This window comes from Nicotiana sylvestris, chromosome 11 (genome assembly GCF_000393655.2).
Source record: "Nicotiana sylvestris chromosome 11, ASM39365v2, whole genome shotgun sequence".
Lineage (NCBI taxonomy): Eukaryota > Viridiplantae > Streptophyta > Magnoliopsida > Solanales > Solanaceae > Nicotiana > Nicotiana sylvestris.
The window spans coordinates 39,218,330-39,241,156 of record NC_091067.1 but is presented as its reverse complement, the minus strand read 5'-3'; the positions used below and the strand labels follow the sequence as shown (position 1 = coordinate 39,241,156).

Sequence of the window (22,827 nt, the reverse complement as noted above, 5' to 3'; positions counted from 1 at the left end):
ATTCTATCAAGGTATGAGGGTGGAAGTGCTTTTCTTAGTCCTATTTGTTTCTCAAGCTTCAAATAGAAAAGAAGTTGGTGTGCTTATTTTTGTTAAGGGTGGCGATATTATTGAAAATATCCATCAGAAGTTTATATTTCTGTGCTACTGGACTGCTAATAGCGATGGTTATAAACAGATGCTTGAATTTTCGTATCATAGATTGATTAATTAGAAGTTTTTGTTCTAATGGTATAATTTTTCTATTTTCATTATCTGTTGACGAAATTAGCCAACAAATTGTCTCATCGACGCTGACTAATGAAGCAATTTGAGAGTTTTGACAACCCAATTCATAGACATATTGGGTACATTTCTCACAGATCTTGGACTTTATTTTTGCAGATCTCAGCATGTAATTTCCTAAAAATCAAGATCACGCACAATATCGTGTGGAAAGCCTAGAGATCTAGGCGTGGAAGTATCCTATTTGTGCAAAGCTCCCGATATCTGAAGCCCACTAGCCCAACCAGTTCGGATTTGCGCCGGATAAGCCAACTAAGAGGGGTTAAAAAGCTCCCTTCCGACTCCCTCCAGAGAAAAAGCTCGTGCAACCTGCTCCAATATGACACGGGCAGGGGGGCAGTGGATAACATACTCTGGCCATATTGGGAAGGTCTTAAAAGAATTTTCCTCACTGATGGTGTCATTTGAGCAGGGCACCAATGAGCAATAACACGAGCAAAATGTCCTCACACAGAAATTTGATCTTTATATCCATAAATGTACTCCAAATGGTACATAAAATAGTGTTTAGAAAGGTTATCTTGAACGAATCAAAATTTTAATGTAAACTTTACTCAATCAAGCATATAGATCCGTGATGCAATGTCTTGTACCAGCCAATCAAATCCGTCAAGTAGCCCGTCTCCGGTGTATGCACTACATCCCACGATTCTCCAGTGCCGGCTATTATCCATGGCCTCCAGGTTAAGCACCTGAATCAGAAGAAGTTAGTTTCCCTCTGTTTTAATGTAAACAGAACTTTAGGATTAAATGGCCATACACAAGAAAAATTGAAGTTATTTGAACACTACCTACTCATACTTCCTTAACCATGGCCAGAAAGAAGCTACTTTCCTGATCTCTCAGTACTTCAGTTTTCATATTTGGAGCTTTAGATTTCCAAACATTAAGAAATCATCTTAACAATGCAAACCTACTAAACGACAGGGGTACAATGAAGCTTCTCTCAAAAGAAATCAAAAGAGGAAAACTAGCATTTAATGCAAAGTGTACATTTAGTTTAAACACATGGTTCAAAAAGCCATAATGAATAAAGTTTGTAGAAAAAAAGAATAACAATAAAAAGAAAAGCTCACATTCAAGACGCGTGGTCAATTTATTCTTTGTATGTAGCAAAGTAAGACTTCATGATTCATGAGACACCACAGCCTTTTAAGGGAGAGGACAATAACTAAGACAGTAATGTGAAAGCAGGAGTTGCAGCACTTAGACCATCCCTTATTCCAAAGCCACAGAGAAAAGTTTTATTTATTTGATAAAATGAAATACTTGCTTCATAAATCCGGAGAGTTCAAGTTTACATTTTGCCTTGCTGCATTGGATTATAACATAAGATTTTTACTGATCATGGACCCAAAAGAGCATTCCTGGGCTAAATCCATCCACTTTCAACAAAGTCTAAGGAAAAAGTTGTAAATAGTTACTGAGTCGGGCTTAAACATCATAAGCACGTGGTAAGTGCTTTTGCATTTGTTGAGTCGTCTCATTAATAGTCAAGGCTATAACCTAAGACTACCGTTCTTCTGTTGTGTAACAGAAGGGTTGGCTGAATAAAATGCAGAAAGCTATTAATCAGTTCATAACTTTACTTCATTATTAGTAAAATATAGTTTAAGTGAACAAAAAAGAATCTCACTTAACTGTTAAGGATATCATTGATAGCACCCTATTCCTTACTAGTTTCAAGAATAAGAGTTCCACACTTCCACTTCATTGTTCACGCAACACAGTTTCTAAGTTATAATAAGAAGCATCCTTACTTTTGCTATTTCATCCGGAGAAAGAGCGCCTTGTATGTCCTGCTTATTTGCAAATATCAATAACGATGCTCCTGATAGCCTCTGCCAAAAAGAAAATAATAGTGAAGGATACTGAACAAATAATAGTGAGTAAAATAATATCCGATGGTAAAGTTCAAGATTGCAAATTTCTTCTTTGTCCCTCTATTTTGTTAGTAGGGATGCCAAGCCTCACCACCACCAGAAATGAACTGTTACCTTTATGAACAATAATGAAAGAGTATTTTCTGCAATAATCAAGTTATAGGGTACTCCTGGTTTCACGTAGTGAGGTGCTTCAAAAGATGAATAACTTCAAAAGAAATATGAAAAACAAAACAATGTGGTAAGCTAACTAAAATGACAGCTTTAATGCATACATCAAGCAAATCCAAAAAAGCCAACACCAAGGATTATCTTATCCTGCCGTTAATAACATGATGATCTATGGGTGACACTTAGAAAAATGCAAATTGTGCCACCAGTATGGAAAATGTGACTAAATGATTAGCATTGGTAATTTTGCATAGGCAGCTCTGCTATAAAATAGCTGCAATACGTTTTTGCGAACAATTTAGTCATTTTCTTAGCCAAACAAATAAGTCTCCAGACAACATCTTAGCTAGTACTAGTATGCTTATTTTGGCTGAGGGCAGAAGGAAGCAGTAACATGTCAAGGAGGATTGCCATTTTCATCAAAACCAAGAGATACCATCTGTTACTTCTAACCTCCCCAGAGGAGGAATGCCTGCATAAACTCGTGAGAACTAAGCAGCAAAAAGGGATGTCACCAGAAAATGATATGAGAAATGATTGCTAATGCTAATAAATTCGAGAATAACAAAATATTCAATTAAGTGTTATAATAAGCAGTAGCTAGCAACATATCCACAGCAAAGTCTAAGCTTGGATGAGCATTGACACTTGAATTAACTGAAAACTCATCCTCGTGCCTCTTTGACTCGCTAATTTTGCATATAGACCACTAAGAAATAGCATATTTATGCAGCATAAAAAATAAGCATGTATTATGTACCATAACAGAAACTCATTCCCCTTTTCTTGACAGTATGAAATAGGTTAGCGGCACAAAACATAAGCATGCATGGTGTAGTGTACCCACTGCAGAGGTGTCAAGTGTTCGAGCCAGTGATGCCTTTGAAATAGGCCTTCTAAACCCATGCTAAAAAGGAACAAGCAGTATTTTTTGATGAATTATGAACAAGCTGTATCAACAACTCCATATGAAGAAGCAAGAGCTTCTGCCCCCCTAACACAAAATACAACAACAACAACTACCCAGTATAATCCCACCAAGTGGGGTCTGGGGAGGATAAGATGTACGCAGCCTTACTCCTACCTTGGAAGGGTAGAAAGACTGTTTCCGAATGACCCTTAGCTAAAGAAGGTGAAGGAAGCCCTGATAGCAAGACAAATAGTCAGAAAACTAAATCGGAGATAACAACAAAGAATAGCAAGATAGTACCGATAAGAAGTAATATCAAGATAGTATATTTAGACAGATAAGTCCAAGGCAGCACACGAGAATACGACGAAGTCATTACCGAAGGTAAGTAGTAACAGAACAAGACACGCGGCTATAGCAAACTAAGGAAAAAAGGGATACCATACTAGCACTAATACTATCGAACTAGGGAAGACAAAGGAAAACGCCCGACTACCTACTAACCGTCCACCCTAATCTTCCACTTCCACACCCTTCTATCTAGGGCCATGTCCTCGGTCAGCTCAAGCTGCGCCATGTAACACTTATAACATACCACATGATGTAACAAAACTTCCGTAATCAGAAATGTCTCATTAGGTAAAAGAACCAATGAAGAAGCATATATTCAATGGTGGTGCTTCCCCAGATAATATGAACCAAAAACATAAATATGTAGATCTTAAGAAAAAGAAAATGTAACTATTGGCGTATAGAAACAAGAAAAATTGTAATAAGTTATACCCTTTACTTGGCACAATTTAGGAAGGACTCCCACCCCTGGATACACTCATATGGATAGAACACTGTCAAAGCTAAATAGACCAACTCTCATTTCTTTGCACTTAATGGGAGTCTGAATCTGAATGGTCCAGATCTCAGCCCATTAAGTGCATTGGTTTTTCACTTTTAAAACATCTGAATAGGTGTGAATTGAGAGTTAGTCTATTTAGCTTTGAAATTAAGTGCATTGGTTTTTCACTTTTAAAACATCTGAATAGGTGTGAATTGGTCTGAATCGGTCAGACCTATAACCTAATCTTAAAAGCATTCAGACCCTTTAAAAAAACTTCTTTTATTTCCGAAAACTTCACGCTTCGTTTTTTTCATCTCGACTGAAAATTCACACCTTTCTTCTCCACTCTCTCTCCAACTATCAGTCGGCTACCCAAATCCTTTCCTCTCGAAGAATTGAATTGGTAAAAATCACTCCCAGTTCCGGCGACTTCCCGATGCCGGCGACCACCTCCTCCAACAGTTTACCACCCCCCCCCCTCATCTCCCCTTCTCCTCTCTCTCTCTTCTTACTCGCTTTCGCTGGTATTTTTCTCATCTTTGTTTCTCTTCTATTTCATTCATGCAATTAGTGTATCGAGTGGCGTTGTTGCACATTCTTTGTCGTTAATTTTTACCTTTTTTTAGTATTTGCTTTTTGGATCTGGGTTTCCTCTGTTTTACAACCAACTTGTTTATAGAAATTGAAGGCTTCATATTTGGATTGGTGCTCTATTTGCGTTTTAGATATCCTTTTTTTGTGGGTTCTTATTGTACTGATTCGATCCCTACAAACTTCAAAAGATTCTACTTTTGTCCGTGGATTTTTTCTTCTTTTTTCGTGGATCTTGCGTATATATGCTGACAATTATCATATATAATTTTGCGTATATATGCACAATTTTTCGGTTTTTATTCATTATTGACTGTTTTTTAAATGAACTTAAGGTTTTATTTCATCCTTTTTGCGCTCCAGTGCTACAGGTGGGGCCTCACAAGTGGTAGCGGTGACAACCCATCCCTCCTTTGTTTGGCTTCATGGTATTTTGTGTGTATTTCAGGTTAGAGCCCGTGGCTACTAGCGGAGAACGGGACGTGCGTGTGCAAGCATTAAAGAACAACCCGAGCAAGTGTCAGCAAGGGGCGGCGGGAGTTGGTACCACCCGTTTTCCTTTTACCCTTTGTTGTGTTAGTTAAATTGCTGTCATTTTACTTCGTATTAGTTTATTCACCGTATTAGTGTGCCTGTAGTTGCAACTTGTCTTATTCTAGTTTGGTTTGTTGCCTTGTGTGTGTTAGTGATTCCCATTAGTCTGCCATAGGTATAGTGGTTGTGGTCTGGGATGGTCGAGTGAGGTCATGTCCTCGGGGGGAGCGGGAGGTAGGCAAGGGTTAAGGGGTAGGTCGGGAGGCAAGTGAGGTAACGGCAACAAGGGTGTCTATAGGTTGAGAATTGGGTCATGGAACGTAGGTACATTGACGGGTAAGTCTATAGAGTTAGCGAAGATTCTCCAAAAGAGGAGGGTCAATATAGCATGTGTCCAGGAGACAAGGTGGGTAGGGTCGAGGGCATAGAACGCGAACGGGTACAAACTTTGATACTCAGGAGTCCAGAGAGGTAAGAATGGAATGGGTATCTTGGTGGATAGGGATCTTAGAGAGTCTGTTGTTGAGGTTAGACAAGTGAACGATAGATTGATGATTATTAGTTGAGGTTAGATGAGAGAATGATAGATTGATGATTATTAAGCTGGTGATTGGAGAGTGCACCCTAAACGTTGTTAGCGCCTATGCGCAGCATGCAGGCCTAGATGAGGATGTTAAACGGCGCTTCTGGGAGGGTTAGATGAGATTGTGCGCCAGATTCCGCCTGCGGAGAAGCTATTCATAGGAGGGGATTTCAATGGTCATATTGGGACGACCACAGGTGGTTATGCCGAGGTGCACGGAGGCTTCGGTTTTGGGGAGAGGAACGGAGGAGGTACCTCGATGTTGGACTTCGCTAAGGATTTTGGGTTAGTGATCGCAAACTCTAGTTTTCCGAAGGGGGAAGAGCATTTGGTTACTTTTCAAAATACGGTGGCGAAGACTCAGATTGACTATCTTCTCCTCATTAGGTATGACAGAGGGTTGTGCAAGGATTGCAAGGTGATTCCGGGTGAGATACTCGGGACGCAACATAGGCTCTTGGTGATGGACATTGGTATTATATTAAAGAGGAGAAAAAGGTAAGCTCGAGGAAGACCGAGGATTAGGTGGGAAGCCTTAACTAAGGATAAAGCCCAAGAGTTGGAGGGACGATTGTCGGCTATGGGAGCTTGGAGGAGCAGTGGTGACGCGAGCACTATGTGGTCAACGACAGCAGACTGTGTAAGGGAGGCTGCGAGAGAGGTGTTAGGGGTCTCGACGGGCGTCTTTGGTGGGCAGAAAGGAGACTGGTGGTAGAATAAGGTGGTCCAAGGTAAAGTGTAAGCGAAGAAGGCGGCGTACCTGAAGTTAGTGGGGAGCATAAGTGAGTAAGAGAGGCGAGTGTGCATGGAGAGCTATAAGGTAGCTAGTTAGGAAGCTAAGTTGCTGGCGGTCACAGAGGCTAAGACTGCGGCTTATGGTCGTATGTACAAGGAACTTGGGGGAAAAGGCGAGGAGAAGAAGCTATTCCGGCTGGCCAAGTTGAGAGAGAGGAAGGCTCGGGATTTGGACTAAGTGAGATGCATCAAAGACGAAGATGGTAGAGTATTGATGAAAGATGTACAAATTAAGAGGAGATAGTTGACTTACTTTCATAAACTTCTGAATGAAGAATGGGATCGGGACATTGTTCTAGGCGAATTGGAGCATTCTGAGAGCCACCGTGAGTTTGGGTACTGCAGGCGTATCAAGGTAGAGGAGGTCGTGAGAGCTATGCGTAAGATGAGTAGGGGCAAAGCGACCGGGCCAGACGAGATTCCGGTGGAAATTTTGGAAGCGTGCAGGGAGAGCAGGTTTGGAGTGGATGACTGAGTTGTTTAATGTTATTTTTAAGGCGAAGAGGATGCCGGATGAGTGGAGGTGGAGTACGGTGGTTCCATTGTATAAGAACAAAGGTGATATCCAGAGTTGTAACAATTATAGGGGTATCAAACTATTGAGTCATACCATGAAAGTGTGGGAGAGGGTGGTTGAAGCGCGGGTGAGGATGATAGTGTCTGTATCCAACAACCAGTTCGAGTTCATGCCGGGTCGTTCTACTACCGAAGTACACCTTGTTAGGAGGTTGGTGGAATTGTACAGATAGGGGAAGAAGGATCTGCACATGGTGTCTATTGACCTAGAGAAAGCGTATGACAAGGTTCCTAGAGAAATTCTCTGGAGATGCTTGGAGGCAAAAGGTGTGTTGGTTCCCTACATTATGGCGATTAAGGACATATATGATGGTGCTAAGACGCAGGTTAGGACAATAGGAGGCGACTCGGAGCATTTTCCGATTGTAATGGGGTTACACCAAGGTTCTGCGTTGAGTCCGTTCTTATACACCCTGGTGATGGACGTGTTAATACGCCATATTCAAGGGGAGGTCCCATGGTGCATGCTATTCGCCGATGACATAGTTCTGATTGACGAGTCGCGAGCTGGTGTTAACGAGAGGCTAGAGAGTAGGAGACATGCTCTTGAGTCTAAGGGTTTCAAACTGAGCAGGACGAAGACGAAATACCTGGAGTGTAAATTCAGCGCTGAGCCGGGGGGAAGTGGGCGTGGATGTGAGGCTTGAATCACAGGTCATCCCAAGTAGAGGCAGCTTCAAGTGCCTTGGGTGGGTTATCCAAGGGGGAGGGTAGATCGATAAGGATGTCACACACCGTATTCGGATAGGATGGATGAAGTGGAGGTTAGCATCTGAAGTCTTGTGTGACAAGAGAGTGCCACCAATACTCAAAGGTAAGTTCTATAAAGCGACGGTTAGACCGGCCATGATGTATGGGGCCGAGTGTTTGCCTGTTAAGAACTCACATATCCGAAAATGAAAACAACAGAAATAAGGATGTTGAGGTGGATGTGCGGGCATACTAGGATTGATAAGATTAGGAATGATGATATTCGGGGAAAGGTGCACGTGGCTCCCATTAATGACAAGATGCGGGAAGCGAGACTCAGATGGTTCGGGCATGTTCAGAGGAGAAACTTAGATATTCCGATAAGGAGGTGTGAGCGGCTGGTTGTGGAGGGCACAAGAAGAGGCAGAGGGCAGCCTGTGAAGTATTGGGGAGAGGTGATCAAGTAGGATATGGCGAGGCTTCAGATTTTCGAGGACATGACACTTAATAGCAAGATGTGGTGGTCGAGTATTAGGGTTGTAGGTTAGGAGATAGTCGAGTCTTACTTCACTTCGTACCTTTATGAGACCAGTTTGGTAGGTTTTTGTCTAAGATAGCTAGTGGCAATGTTGTGTCTTACTATTTCGCTTTTCAATGCATGACATGTTTATTAGTTATCGCTTTTGCTTTGCATCTTTCTTCTGGATTTCATGTTCCTATTTTTCTTATGCTTTCCGTGGTGATACTAATATTGTCTCCTTTTGTCTTTTAGTTTTCTTGAGCCGAGGGTCTTTCGGAAACGTCTCTACTCCTTCGAGGTAAGGGTAAGGTCTGCGTATACACTACCCTCCCCAGACCACACTAGTGGAATTTTACTGGGTTGTTGTTGTTGTTGCTGCTTGCTTTTATAAAGAACTCTAAGAAATTTTGTTACCCAAATCTTAATTGATTCATTGAAGTGCAAAAGAACTTCAATAGTTGTGAAGTAGATATGTTGGAAATCTTAAAGCCTTAAATGATATGTTTGAAACCTCATATATGTTACCCTGATGGAAAGAAATTCTAATAGAAAAGAAAAGGCAAAATACATATTTTACCCATCGACCTTGTCCCCCCAAATCCCTCTTACACACCTCTTAAATACTGTTAGAATAGTTATGTAAATAGGAGTAAATAACCCTAATCCCATATGTATTAGGAGTAGGACATGTTATGTATATATATATAGGGCTCATTGTATTGTGTTTAACATAAGAGAATAATATCAATAGTATTTTCTCCCCGTGCATTCTCACATGGTATTATAGCAGCAGTGAGAAAACATCCGGGAAAGAAAAGCCACCCAAAACAGTCGTCATGCATCAATTCCGGCGACCTTTTAGGGTTGTTTTTCGAAAAAAATCAATTTCCATCGGTGTTATGCAAAAACCAACACCACCAAAACATCCCCCAACCCCCGGCGACCAAACCCCATCAAACACCTCCGGCAGACAACCTCTCACGCGCCGCCACGCGCCGCCCGGAGGATTTTTTTTTCGGCGTGATCTGCTTCACGCACCGGCGCGTGGAGCCTTTTCCGGCCATTTTTTGACGACGGATCTTCAGAACAATTGGGTCGGCTACTAATTCCGACCCTACCCATCCTGCTTTCGTTTGATTCCGACCACTTTGAGTTTTTTCCGGCAGCTACGGTAATTTCCCGACAAAAACAGCGTTTCCTTCATCTGTTCCAGCGAGTTTTCACGATGTCTTTGGGAGTGGATGCTTTCGGGTCTAAAAACCCGAGTTTTGGCAGTTCTGGTGTTATGATTACCTCAGAACCTTTAATGGGAGGTTCAAACTACTTAGCTTGGGCTTCGTCTGTCGAGTTGTGGTGTAAAGGTCAAGGAGTTCAAGATCATTTAACAAAAAAGGCTAGCGAAGGTGATGAAAAGGACAAAACACTGTGGGAGAAGGTTGATGCTCAGTTATGTAGTATCTTGTGGCAATCTATTGATTCCAAGTTGATGCCCTTGTTCCGTCCATTCCAAACATGTTATTTAGTTTGGGAAAAGGCTCGTAATTTATACACTAATGACATATCTCGTTTCTATGATGTAATATCGTGAATGACAAACTTGAAGAAACAAGAATTGGATATGTCTACTTACTTGGGACAAGTACAGGCAGTCATGGAAGAATTTGAGACATTGATGCCAGTTTCTGCTAGTATTGAAAAGCAACAAGAGCAACGACAGAAGATGTTTTTAGTTCTTACACTCGATGTTCTCCCTAATGACCTTGATTCAGTACGTGACCAGATTTTGGCTGGTCCGACTGTCCCAACAGTTGATTAATTATTCTCTCGATTACTTCGCCTTGCTGCAACACCAAGTCACCCAGTGAGCTCATCACAGACACTTGACTCATCTGTCCTCGTATCCTAGTCAGTGGACAATCGGGCATCTCATACTATGGAGAATAGACGAGGAAGAGGTCGTTTTGGAAGATCTAGACCCAAGTGATCTTATTATCATAAACTTGGCCACACTCGTGACGCGTGCTATTCTTTACATGGTCGCCCACCCAAAAATGCTTATGTTGCTCAGACTGAGACTACAGGTAACCAGGGTTTTTCTTTATCTGAAGGGGAGTATAATGAGTTCCTTCAGTATCGAGCAAGTAAGCAGACATCTCCACAAATAGCCTCTGTTGCTCAGATTGATACTTCTATTGCTGGTAATTATTTTGCTTGTATTTCCTAGTCTAGTACTCTTGGACGATGGGTTGTGGACTCAGCCGCTTCTGATCATATCTCTGGTAATAAATCACTTTTGTCAAATATTGCGTATTCACAGACTCGTCCCACTGTTACTTTAGCCAATGGGTCTCAAACCAAAGCAAAAGGAGTTGAACAAGCAAATGCCCTACCCTCTGTCACTCTAGATTTCGTTCTCTATGTCCCTGGCTATCCTTTTAATCTTGCATCTGTTAGTTGTTTGACTCGTGCCCTCCATTGTGGTATATATTTTATTGATGATTCCTTTATTATGCAAGACCGCAGTACGGGGCAGACGATTGGAACAGGACTTGAATCAGAAGGCATTTACTACCTTAACTCACTCAATTCCTCCAAGGCATGTCTAGTTACAGATACTCCAGACCTAATTCACAGACGTTTAGGACATCCAAGCTTATTCAAGCTTCAGAAGATGGTGCCTAGTTTGTCTAGTTTATCTACATTAGAGTGTGAGTCATGTCAGCTCGGGAAACATACCCGAGCCTCCTTTCCTCGTAGTATTGAGTGTCATGCAGAGTCTGTTTTTTCTTTAGTTCATTCTGATATATGGGGTCCTAGTAGAGTCAGTTCAACCTTGGGATTTCGTTATTTTGTTAGTTTCATTGATGATCATTCAAGATGTACTTGGATTTTCTTAATGAAAGGTCGTTCTGAGTTGTTCTCTATATTCCAGAATTTTTGTGCTGAAATTAAAAATCAATTTGGTGTTTCTATTCGCACTTTTCGCAGTGATAATGCCTTAGAATATTTATCCTCTCAATTTCAACAGTTTATGACTTCTCAAGGAATTATTCATCAGACCTCTTGTCCTTATACCCCTCAGCAAAATGGGGTTGCAGAGAGAAAGAATAGGCACATCATTGAGATTGCTCGCACACTTCTCATTGAATCTTATGTTCCGTTGCGTTTTTTGGACGATGCAGTTCTCACAGCTTGTTATTTAGTTAATCGGATGCCTTCCTCTCCCATCCAGAATCAGATACCGTATGCAGTATTGTTTCTCCAATCACCCTTATACTCTGTTCCCCTCCTGTTTTTGGGAGCACTTGTTTCGTTCATAACTTAGCCCTTGGGAAAGATAAGTTAGCTCTTCGTGCTCTCAAGTGTGTCTTCCTTGGTTATTCTCGTGTTCAGAAGGGATATCGTTGTTATTCACCTGATCTTCGTAGATACTTTTTGTCCGCTGACGTCACATTTTTTGAGTCTAAACCTTTCTTTACCTCTTCTGACCACCTTGATATATCTGAGGTCTTACCTACACCGACCTTTAAGGAGCCTACTATAGCTCCTCCTTCACATTCCGCTACAGAAGTCTTACCCATTCCAACCGTTGGGGAGTCTAGTGTGGCTCCTCCTAGACTCCCTGCCACAGGAACACCACTCTTGACATATCATCGTCGTCCGCACCCAGCATCAAGCCCAGCTGATTCACGTCCTGCACCTGACCCTGCTCCTCCTACGGACTTGTCTCTTACTAGTACACCGATTGCACTTCGGAAAGGTATACGGACCACCCTTAATCCTAATCCTCATTATGTCGGTTTGAGTTATCATCGTTTGTCATCACCCTATTATGCTTTTCTATCTTCTTTGTCCTCTATTTCCATCCCTAAGTCTAAAGGTGAAGCATTGTCTCATCCAGGATGGCGACAGGCTATGATTGACGATATGTCTGCTTTACATACGAGTGGTACTTGGGAGCTCGTCCATCTTCCTTCAGGTAAATCTACTGTTGGTTGTTGTTGGGTGTATGCAGTCAAGGTTGGTCCGGATGGTAAGGTTGATCGTCTTAAGGCTCGTCTTGTTGCCAAGGGATATACTCAGATATTTGGGCTCGATTACAGTGATACCTTCTCTCTCGTGGCTAAGATAGCATCAGTCCGCCTTTTTCTATCCATGGTTGTTGTTCGCCATTGGCCCCTCTATCAACTGGACATTAAGAATGTTTTTTTACACGATGACCTTGTGGATGAAGTTTATATGGAGCAACCACCTGAGTTTGTTGTTCAGGGGAAGTCTCGTGGCCTTGTATGTTGCTTGCGCCGGTCACTTTATGGTCTAAAGCAGTCTCCTCGAGCCTGGTTTGGTAAGTTTAGCACAGTTATCCAGGAATTTGGCATGATTGTGTTGTGAGTCATTTATGGATTCTCCGTGTGATAGTCATTAGGATGCAGTTGTTCGCATTCTTCGATATATAAAATCAGCTCTAGGCAAAGGTTTATTGTTTGAAGATCGAGGCCATGAGCAGATCGTTGGATACTCAAATGCTGATTGGACAAGATCACCTTCTGATAGGCGTTCTACGTCTGGATATTGTGTCTTAGTAGGAGAAAATTTGGTGTCCTGGAAGAGCAAGAAACAGAATGTGGTTGCTCGGTCTAGTGCAGAAGTAGAATATCGAGCGATGGCTATGGCGAAATGTGAGCTAATTTGGATCAAACAGTTGCTCAAGGAGTTGAAATTTGGTGAGATTAGTCAGATGGGACTTGTGTGTGATAATCAAGCTGCTCTTCATATTGCGTCAAATCCAGTGTTCCATGAGAGAACTAAACACATTGAGATTGACTATCACTTTTTCAGAGAAAAGATACTCTCGGGAGATATTGCTACAAAGTTTGTGAAGTCGAATGATCAGCTTGCAGATATTTTCACCAAGTCCCTCACCGGTCCTCGTATTAACTACATATGTAACAAGCTTGGTACATATGATTTATATGCACCAGCTTGAGGGGGAGTGTTAGAATAGTTATGTAAATAGGAGTAAATAACCCTAATCCCATATGTATTAGGAGTAGGACATGTTATGTATGTATGTATATATATATATATATATATATATATATATATATATATATATATAGGGCTCATTGTATTGTGTTTAACATAAGAGAATAATATCAATAATATTTTCTCCATTCTCACAAATACGAGAATAATATTACACATCAAAACTTTTAAAGGTGTGTCAATTACACACCACTTCGGTGTTTGACCACATCTGCTTAAAGATTGCTCTTACACGCACCAATCAACATCTGACACGTGTCAAATCGAGAGAAAAAAACTAAAAAGAAAACCTCTGCCCCTCCCCCAAAACCCCTTCTTCTCATCTTCCCAAAGAAAAAAAGATACAGAAAAGAAACCCCCCCTCCCTCTCCTCATCTTCCCAACCCATCATCTTCTCCACCACCATCATATTACCACCAATTCTTCCACCACAAGAACCTTCTTCCCTAACTATAGATTCAATTCTTTGCCAATTTTTAACAAGTTTCAACATCCATTACAAATTTTAAATTCAAGCTCAAACCAAAACTTCAAACTTGTTAATGGTGTTTTTTAAATTTTATCAAAATTAATTACATAAGTAAATTATTACTCAACACATGAATTTAAACTAATTTTCTAGGTCATGGAACATCGAAATAAACAAAACCCGACTAAATTTTCAAGCTTTTTCAAAAAGTTAATAATGGTGATTTTACAAGACCCAATAGCTCCTATGTTCTTTTTTTTTTCCTCTTAGTCATGGGGGTTGGAGAGACAAAACATGAAGGGTCGATAAAACTAGGATGGGGTTGGGGAAGAAGACGAAACGGGAGAGGGGGAGGAGAGGAAAAGTTGGGGTTTGTGGTTGGGGAAGAAGACATGGGTTATATTTTTTTTTCTTTAATTTGAAAAGGAAATAGTTAAAAAATTTCAAGTGAATTTTTTAGTTTTCACGCGCCTTTTTTTATGTGTAATACACGCATGTGACACATGGCAAAAGAGGTGTGTAACTGACACACTTTTAAAAGTTTTGGTGTGTAAGAGGGATTTGAGTACAAGGTCGATTGGTAAAGTATGTATTTTGCCAAAAGAAGCAGAAATCTTATATGCATGTTAGGCTTTCTTTGATGAACAATATTTCAATAGTTGGAAATATGGGTATTCCATGTGTTTCATGGGTATATGAATTTTATAATCTAATATTACAATAGTTCTCTTGTTGTCGGGTCTGATTTCCTTCGTAAGTATTGGGGGTACTTGATTGATATAGAGTTTGCAGAGAGATGCTATCTATATATGAAGAATTCAGTTAACTCAAAGTTTACATCATTCCCTCTTCTTCATACTCTTTAATCCTCTATTTCATATTAGCTTTCAGCAAAGACTACTATTTTTTTTTAATCTTGTGTTCTCTCTCAACAACAAAAACCATACATCCTTCGCTCTCTATTTTCTTAAGCTCTCATGGTATAGTGAGTCTAGCAAAGAAGCGCAAGAATGTGAGAGACTACTAGTAAATTTTTGTTTGCTTCTATATTCTAAATATAAAGCTCATTTTTAGTTTGACTTTCCCTAATTAGCTCTGTTTTGTTACTTTTGTTTGTGTTAGTCTATCTGCAATAATCATAAAAATTACATATTTCAGAAATGGAATCTAGTGAAAATCTAAGAGTTGGAGATGTATGGATATAGTAAAAACTTTATTAGAAACTTGTATTCAAGAAGTATCCTTAAACAGGAGACTTGGAAGAAATTTAAAGTCAGATTCATGGAACAAGGTTAAGCTAGCTCTAGAAACTTCTCATGGTTTTAAAATTAACCAAAAGCAAATGAAGAATCTTATGGTTATCTAAGAGAAAAGTATCAAGCTTGGTTGCCAATAACTAAAAAGACCGCCAATATTTATGATCCAATAACCAATACCATTCTAATGTCTGAAAGTGAGTAGGATGAGTACATAAAGGTTAGTTCATTATCTAGTAAATGCTTCTTTTTCTATAAATGGTTTGAGCTGTATATATTGAAAGTATGACCTTACATATTTGGATATAGGCTCATCCAAAAGCCCAAACACAGAAGAGTTCACCTCTACCTTCGTGGATCTTCGTACAGCACCTTTTGAGGGTTTGGTTGGAGTCCCAGCTATACAACTCCCCGACATAGTGTCTCATCTTTATCTACTAATATAGATATACTTGATGATGTTAAAGTTCTACTACATGACAAAAATAATGGAATTTCTATTAATTCTCCATCTCAATCTTCAGTTCCAATAGAATGGAAAAATGCGGGAAAGAAATGAAAGAGCACATCGTCTCAATTGGAAACTGATGATAAGATGAGTACTGCTTTGGGGCTATTAATTAAAAAAAATAGTGCGCCTTACTTTGAGGAATGTATGGAAAAATTAGAGGGACTTGGATGGAAAGAACTACTCCCTCTGTTCTAGTTTATGTGAACCTATTTCCTTTTTGGTCCGTTCCAAAAAGAATGACCCTTTTCTAAATTTAGAAACAATTTAGCTTAAACTTACAATTCTACCCTTAATGAGAAGCTTTTATAACTACACAAATACTATGGGCACCTTTTTGACTTGTTTAGGACCACAAATTCCAAAAGTCTTCATTTTTTCTTAAACTTCATGCCCAGTCAAACAGGTTAACATAAATTGGAACGGAGTATTATATAGTGCAACTGTTGGCACACTCTGTGAAGGTGATAGCTATAGACAAGCATGGATGAAAATGGAGGTCGACAGATTAGAAAGTTGGGTCACGACCGTGGGAAACAATGGGAATGCTTTGATCTTGCTAAGTAGTTGGAATTATATTAGATGTTGATTTTATTTAGCATTTTCCTTATTTATTTTCCAACTAGTATCTACTATGGAACTTTGTGATACTATATTATGCTTATTGAACATATTTTGTTTGTCAAATACACTTTTGCCGTCCTTGTTATGCTTCATGAGTATAGAATAAATTTTTATAATCACTTTATTGTGCTTCTTTAATTTTTTATGTTTCTACAATATATACCATGTTGTGCTTACTATTGTTTATTGATTTTTCTTCTTGTTAAAACATATTCGACATGGATATCAACGATCAAATATCATTGTTGATGTGCTTGTATTGCCTTAGAAATAATTTTAAACTATAGCGTGATCAAAGAAATCAAGATTTAACATCATCCTTATCTGGACTACTGTCGGGCTGTAATTGACAATGTATAGAATTGATGTGCATGACGCGTAATGCATATGTTCGGCTATGTCAACATTATAGGACAGAATGAGTATTTTGTGGTTATTAAAGAGAAAATCTCAACATTCTTCGGTAAACGGTTCACAAGTACTTTCATGAGGTTCTTGATGTAATGATGAAGTTTGAGAATGAAATGATAGCACCGACAACATTTGATTTAAATCTGCATATTCTTTGTGACAGAAATTGTTGTTACTGATACATAATTTTATTTATAGTTCAGATAGTTTAATAATTGGATCAATATAAAATACTCATTTATATCTTTAAATACTTCAATTTATCTCAAATAACTGTAATTTTAATTCAAGTTAGTATTTTCTCCAGTATTTTATTGAAATAATATTTAAGCAATTTTTATTTGAATTGTCTATTTGTTATGATTAAATATAGATAAATTACACGTATTCAGATGTTAAAACAAATAGTCTTAATTATTCAATGTCCAGATCTACATACCAATATGCATTCAATATATGCATTCATATTCATACTTCATATGGCTAAAATCTTAATAAAAACAAATGAGGACACTGGTTCAGAGAAGAGACAAGGGAATATTGGATCAATAAACCACCCTGAAAATCCAAATACTTTTGGAGTTTTCGCTTCAGGGAGTAGATGAAGGTTCAACAACAGAAAAGAGAACTAGTATGATATGTACCTCTTCTTTCAGAAGATTATGTAGCTCGTATTTGCAGTCATCTAGCCTTCTCAGATCAGAACTATCCACAACCCACACCAAGCCATCAGTTTGCTCAAAGTAGTTTCTCCAATAAGAACGAATCGTTTTCTGACCCCCGACATCCCAAATATTGAGGGTATACCTGCAGAATGTCAAGTTAACCTATCAACTATTTTGAAATTTTAGAAGAAGTCTCAATTCCGACAAAAATCAATCAGAAGGCATTTAAACTACTAAAATGATCTAAGCACTACAGATAGTAATTTCAAAGACATAAATTACAAGTTGTCATACTCTGTTAGCTTCAGCGAAGTTCATCTAACCTAGTTGCTTGGACTCTGGACTTCACTGAGTAAGCCCCATAAGTTTTAATGTCTCGCAGCCAGTGTTGTAAATAGCGCTCGCCTCAGCGCTAATAGCGTGAGGCGATGCGATACGAGCTGCCGGCGCCATTTTGCTCTGTTGCGTGGCGATTTCAAAAAGGCAAGCGCCTCTGCCTGTGTAGCGAGAGGCGCTGCGATGCGCGAGGCGATGTGTAGCAGTGCATTTTGAAAAAAAAAAAAAAGAAGGAAAAGGCAGCACCAAACACCGATTAAAATACAAATTAGGGCTTGGGTTTGTTACTTCTTTCTCCTTCAACAACCATCAACGCCATTTGTTTTTTCGATCAATAAACTAAATATTAGGGCTTGGGATTTCATTTTCTTCTTCGTTCATCAGCGACATCAGATATGTTGTCCATTTCTTCTTCTCCTTTCTTCTAGTTTCTGCTGTCCATTTTATTTCTTCTTCTCCTTTCTTCTAGTTTCTGCTGTCCATTTTTTTTCTTCGACCATCGCTGTCAATTTCTTTTTCTTTCTTCAATCTTCAGTCTTCTTTCTTTTTTCTTTCTTCCTTTTTCCTTTTTTTTGGCTCTGCTGTTCGAGCAAGCAGCATAGAGTTCTTTGAGGTTGGAGCTAGCTTTCTTTCTATCTTTATTTCTTTCTTTCTTCCATTCCTTTTTCTTCTTCTCCTCTTTTTTTTTTTTGCTCTGTTTTTTTAATCTTGGATACGGGCAGAGGCAGTCAGACAGAGAGCTACTTCATAGTTCAAATCAAACCTAAAATTTACTCTCTTTTTTCAGTTAGTCTTATAGAGCAGAATTAATTGCATATAGATGTTGCTTGTTTTAGTTTATGAATCTACTATGACTATCTATTGAGTTTTTAATTTTTGAATTGATATATTTATTAATATATTATTGCTATTGAGTGTTTAATTATATATATATATATATATATATATATATATATATATATATATATATATATATATATACAATATTTTATTTTTGTATAAATTGTCGCTTCACATCAAAAAGGCGAGCGCTTCGCTGCTCGCCTCTCGCCTCAGTGAAGCAGGCCCTCGTCGCTATTTGTCGCTGCACGCTATCCAAAACACTGCTGGCAGCATAAAACCAAGAACTCCACCTATTTTGCAAAACATAGCCAAACCGAGCATAATAAAAAAAGGACGGCTTTTTTAGGTCAATGGACAATATAGACATAGTCTAACAATAATGACATAACACGATTCATACAACCGAGCCCAACTGATTTGGGATTAAAGCGTAGTTAATTGATCAATACCACAAACCAAGGCCCTAGAAGGTAACTCAAAGGTAAAAATTAACTAAGAGTATGTGATGATGTCTTCTGAACAAACTTGATGATTCAGTGGTACGCCTTCTCGATATTCACCTGATTGTTATTCCAATTCAGTGATTAGTTTATGTGACCAACGAGGTTTTTTTAATAAGTAACTGTAGAAATTTTCTTGACCAACAAGAAACTTTTTTACTAATTCATTTCATTCCAATAGAAATTTTTCAGACTGGTCCATTTAAATGAGTCCATCCTAATTTAGTGGAATAAAATAATCAAAATATCCAGCTAACCACATAAACATTGCGTGACAAAGTACATCTTGGACATGTAGGTTACGGTAACTGAGTAACAACAATAAGTAATTACCAACATATTATTGAAACTTTATTGAAGCAGGACAGAGGCAAGGAAGTCTAAGAAACGAAAACAGAGAAAAGGAAACAGAGAAACCATACTTCTGATACATGATAGTTTTGATGTTGAAGCCAAGGGTCGGACTGATGACACTTGTGTCTTCCCCATTTATTTTCAAAACTATGGTTGTTTTACCAGAGTTGTCAAGACCCCTATAGGAAAAACGGAAAAACAGAATTAAACAAAGAGTAAATAAATAAACAATGCATACATAATTCCCAAATGCCACAGGTTAAGAAGTGTTAGCTCGTAGACTTACACCATAAGGATGCGCATTTCCTTTTCTTTTCGCTTGATCTTTCGAATAATGCTGAGAAGTCCCATCGTGGTTGCTCCTAGTTTCCTAGGAAAAGTTTGACATTCATTATTAGAAGTTGACATGTAGCATAACGTGACGCCCCAATAGATCGTTTTGAATACTAGCTTCTTTTTCTATGTTCCGAGACCTCCTGTAGCTTTATTTGATGATTCATGACTTGCGTGCGTGGTCCGTGTCATTTTCCGGAAAGTTTATATGTGAAATTTTGAAGAAAATGTGATTTTTGTCTTAAAATGAGGTTAGAGTTAACCACGGTCAACGCTTTTGGTAAACGACCTCGGATCGGTATTTTGACGATTCTGGTAGGTTCGTATAATGATTTGGACTTGTACGCATGTTTGGTTGGGGTCCCGGGTGACCCGAGGGCGTTCAGACGCATTATGTGAAAAATTGGAAAAATGAGTTTCAAAGTTGAAATCTTGAGTTTTGATGATCGATTATTGTTTATTTCTATCAGTTTTACTATTGATTTCGTTTCGAACAGATGTATTTTATTTCAGACCCTGTTTGTAGTACTTTAGCAGCTCATGCACTTGTGACACCAGTTTCTGGGGTTAGACTAGACAACGTATATGGATTTATTATGTATTTCAAAGTATTTCAGTTTTATTTCTTAATAATCTGCTTTTAAAATTGTTAAATTGAATAACTGTTTAGCTAATGTTGGCTTGCCTAGCAAACAGATGTCAGGGCCCGTGGTTGGGATTTTTGGGTCGTGACACACACTAAAAATACAACAACAATAACATACCCAGTATAATCCCACATAGTAGAGTCTGGGGAGGGTAGTGTGTACGCAAACCTTAACCTTACCTTGTGGAGGTAGAGAGGTTGTTTCCAATAGACCCTCGGCTCAGGCAAGCATAGGTACCCCAATAATAACAAGAAACAAGACGGGACAACTCCAAAAAATCATGTAAAAGCAGAATACATAACAAGATAGTAAGATAGATCAAAATGCAAAAAGCCTACTACCAACCAAATGCGAGAGTACGTACTAACACTACCGGTATGAATAACCTAGACTACCTAACCTACTATCCTAATCTTCGACCTCCACACCTTCCCATCACGGGTCAAGTCCTCGGTCAGATGTAGCTGTGCCATGTCATGCCTATTCACCTCACTCCAACTCTTCTTCGACCTACCTCTACCTCTCATAAGGCCCTCCAATGTCAACATCTCCCACCTCCTTACCGAGGCGTATGTGACATGCACTAAAAATAAGACAAGTAATTAATTTGTCACAGTAGTGATGTCCAATGATATGTTTTGGCTCATTATATAATATATAAGGGAAACAAACTACTATGTGACAGTAAATTCTCTCCGCTAATTTTTCATTTTTCTTTTTCATCTTTCATAAAATATCAAATGAGGTAGATTAGTTTTCCTTCTCAGAATCAATCCAAATATACAATACTTAAAACAGTGACCTAAAGGATCAAAAAGATCATTCCATTAGCCATTGAACATATTGCTCTTCGATACCATTTGCAAAAAATGTAACAAAAATCTTTCTTTTCCCCTCCCCTCCCCCATGTAAAAGCAAGTTAGAAAACATCTGTATTTGGTGACGGTAGAAAAGTGAAAGATCTTCCGGACCTTATAGTTTTAGAGAATAAAACCAAAAACAACCCCAGTTTTGATGGATCAATGAGGCATAGAAAGGGAGGCGCAAGAATGTCTCTATAATAACATCTAAGAAAAGCAAAGAAACTGCATTTTGTAGATAATTAAGTTCCAATGCTTTAAGAAACCAAACAAATAACTAGTACAAAATAGATCTGACTAATTCACAAGCAAAATTCCACCACAAAAGGGCAGTTCGTATCCCAAAATTCAGCGCAAAAAAGCTAAAGAAAACATTGATAAACATAAGGGACACACATATGAAAAGAAAAAAAACTAGTAAAAGTGCAGTCATTTCAGTATATCCATTTAAATGCAAGCAAATGAAGAGCACAAAAGCCAGAAAATTAGAAGAAAAATTTGTTTAAGTTAGCAATATTATATCCATCAAAATGCAAGAGAATATAGAACATGGAAAAAAGGGTAAATGAACAAAGGGCTAATGAAAAACCCAGATAACAATATTATGTCCTGATTTTCTGACCATGAAAAGCCAAACATCAAATGAGATACTAAAATTCGAAATATATGTAGCTTTATATGATGGAACAAACACGAGGAAAATCACTGCTAAGCATCCACATCCAGTACCTGATTTTCAGTCAATAAGCTTTTCTCCTATAACTTTTCAAGAACCCAAATGGAAAAAAATACTGGATCCTTGAGACTCAGAACATAAGCTTTTTAAGAACCCAATTGGAAAAGGCGGGACGTTTGAGAGTTCTTGGCGAAAAACATCCTTCAATGGGGACTGTTAGGCGTGGCGAGAAACATAGTCTACAAAGAAAGAGGTATGACTATGTGCATAATTACACATAATGTGGAGGAGATTATGAAGACACGAATCACTTGTTCATCCACTGAAAATTCACAAACCAGATCTGGCATATTGTTTTGAATTTGCTTGAATTCAAATCGTGCGTACCAGAATATACAATTGAAACACACATTTTCAATACAAAATAATTAAGAGAAATAAAATGAAATTCTCGTAATCTAAACAAACATATCAACCATAATTAACAGCAGATTTCACCAGCTTAATTCTTTAACAAAGAGAAGTCAGAAAAAACAATGAAAGAACTACGCAAATTTCAAAAAAAAATCCAAAAACTAAAAATGATTTTCGTTCAAACCCTAGTTAAAACCACGCACTTGGGGAAAAACAATTAGAGTAAGTGTTTGGTTAATTCACAAAAAAAGAATGAAGGAGAAATAAGAAATGAATGAAAAGGGAAAAGCCTATAAAGAAATAAAAAAGAAACAAGAAGCCAACCGGTTTCAGGCGGAAGTCAGCGCCGGCGAGCTTTGAGAAGTAAAAATCTTCGCCAGAGCGGAGTTGAATGTATGAGTGAGAAACAGTAACGTGGGAGGTTAATTTTGATCCTCGGATATGTAATTTATTGGACAAAATGACAAAAATGATTTGGGGTAGATTTTAATTTAGTCCCTTAAATATACTTA

The 22,827-nt window shown here is 38.7% G+C and overlaps 1 protein-coding gene across 1 annotated transcript; it reads right to left on the bottom strand.

Annotated features, from left to right (window-relative positions):
- Positions 1-731: 731 nt before the first annotated feature.
- On the bottom strand, positions 732-22,827 carry LOC104247524 (ADP-ribosylation factor-like protein 2). The gene is made up of 6 exons (XM_009803563.2): positions 22,640-22,827; positions 19,672-19,755; positions 19,454-19,564; positions 17,332-17,494; positions 2,046-2,126; positions 732-977 (listed from the first exon to the last, which is right to left on the bottom strand). Exons 2-6 carry the CDS (start codon positions 19,734-19,736, stop codon positions 840-842), a joined length of 558 nt encoding a protein of 185 aa, XP_009801865.1. The 5' UTR covers positions 19,737-19,755; positions 22,640-22,827; the 3' UTR covers positions 732-839.

What these genes read in the sequence shown, in the direction of transcription:
- LOC104247524 (XM_009803563.2), bottom strand. Translation starts at nt 19,736, where the DNA reads ATGGGACTTCTCAGCATTATTCGAAAGATCAAGCGAAAAGAAAAGGAA. An exon ending in GAAATGCGCATCCTTATGGT is followed by an intron (nt 19,565 to 19,671) that starts GTAAGTCTACGA and finishes TTTTTCCTATAG; the next exon opens with GGGTCTTGACAACTCTGGTA. An exon ending in AAAACTATCATGTATCAGAA is followed by an intron (nt 17,495 to 19,453) that starts GTATGGTTTCTC and finishes GACATTCTGCAG; the next exon opens with GTATACCCTCAATATTTGGG.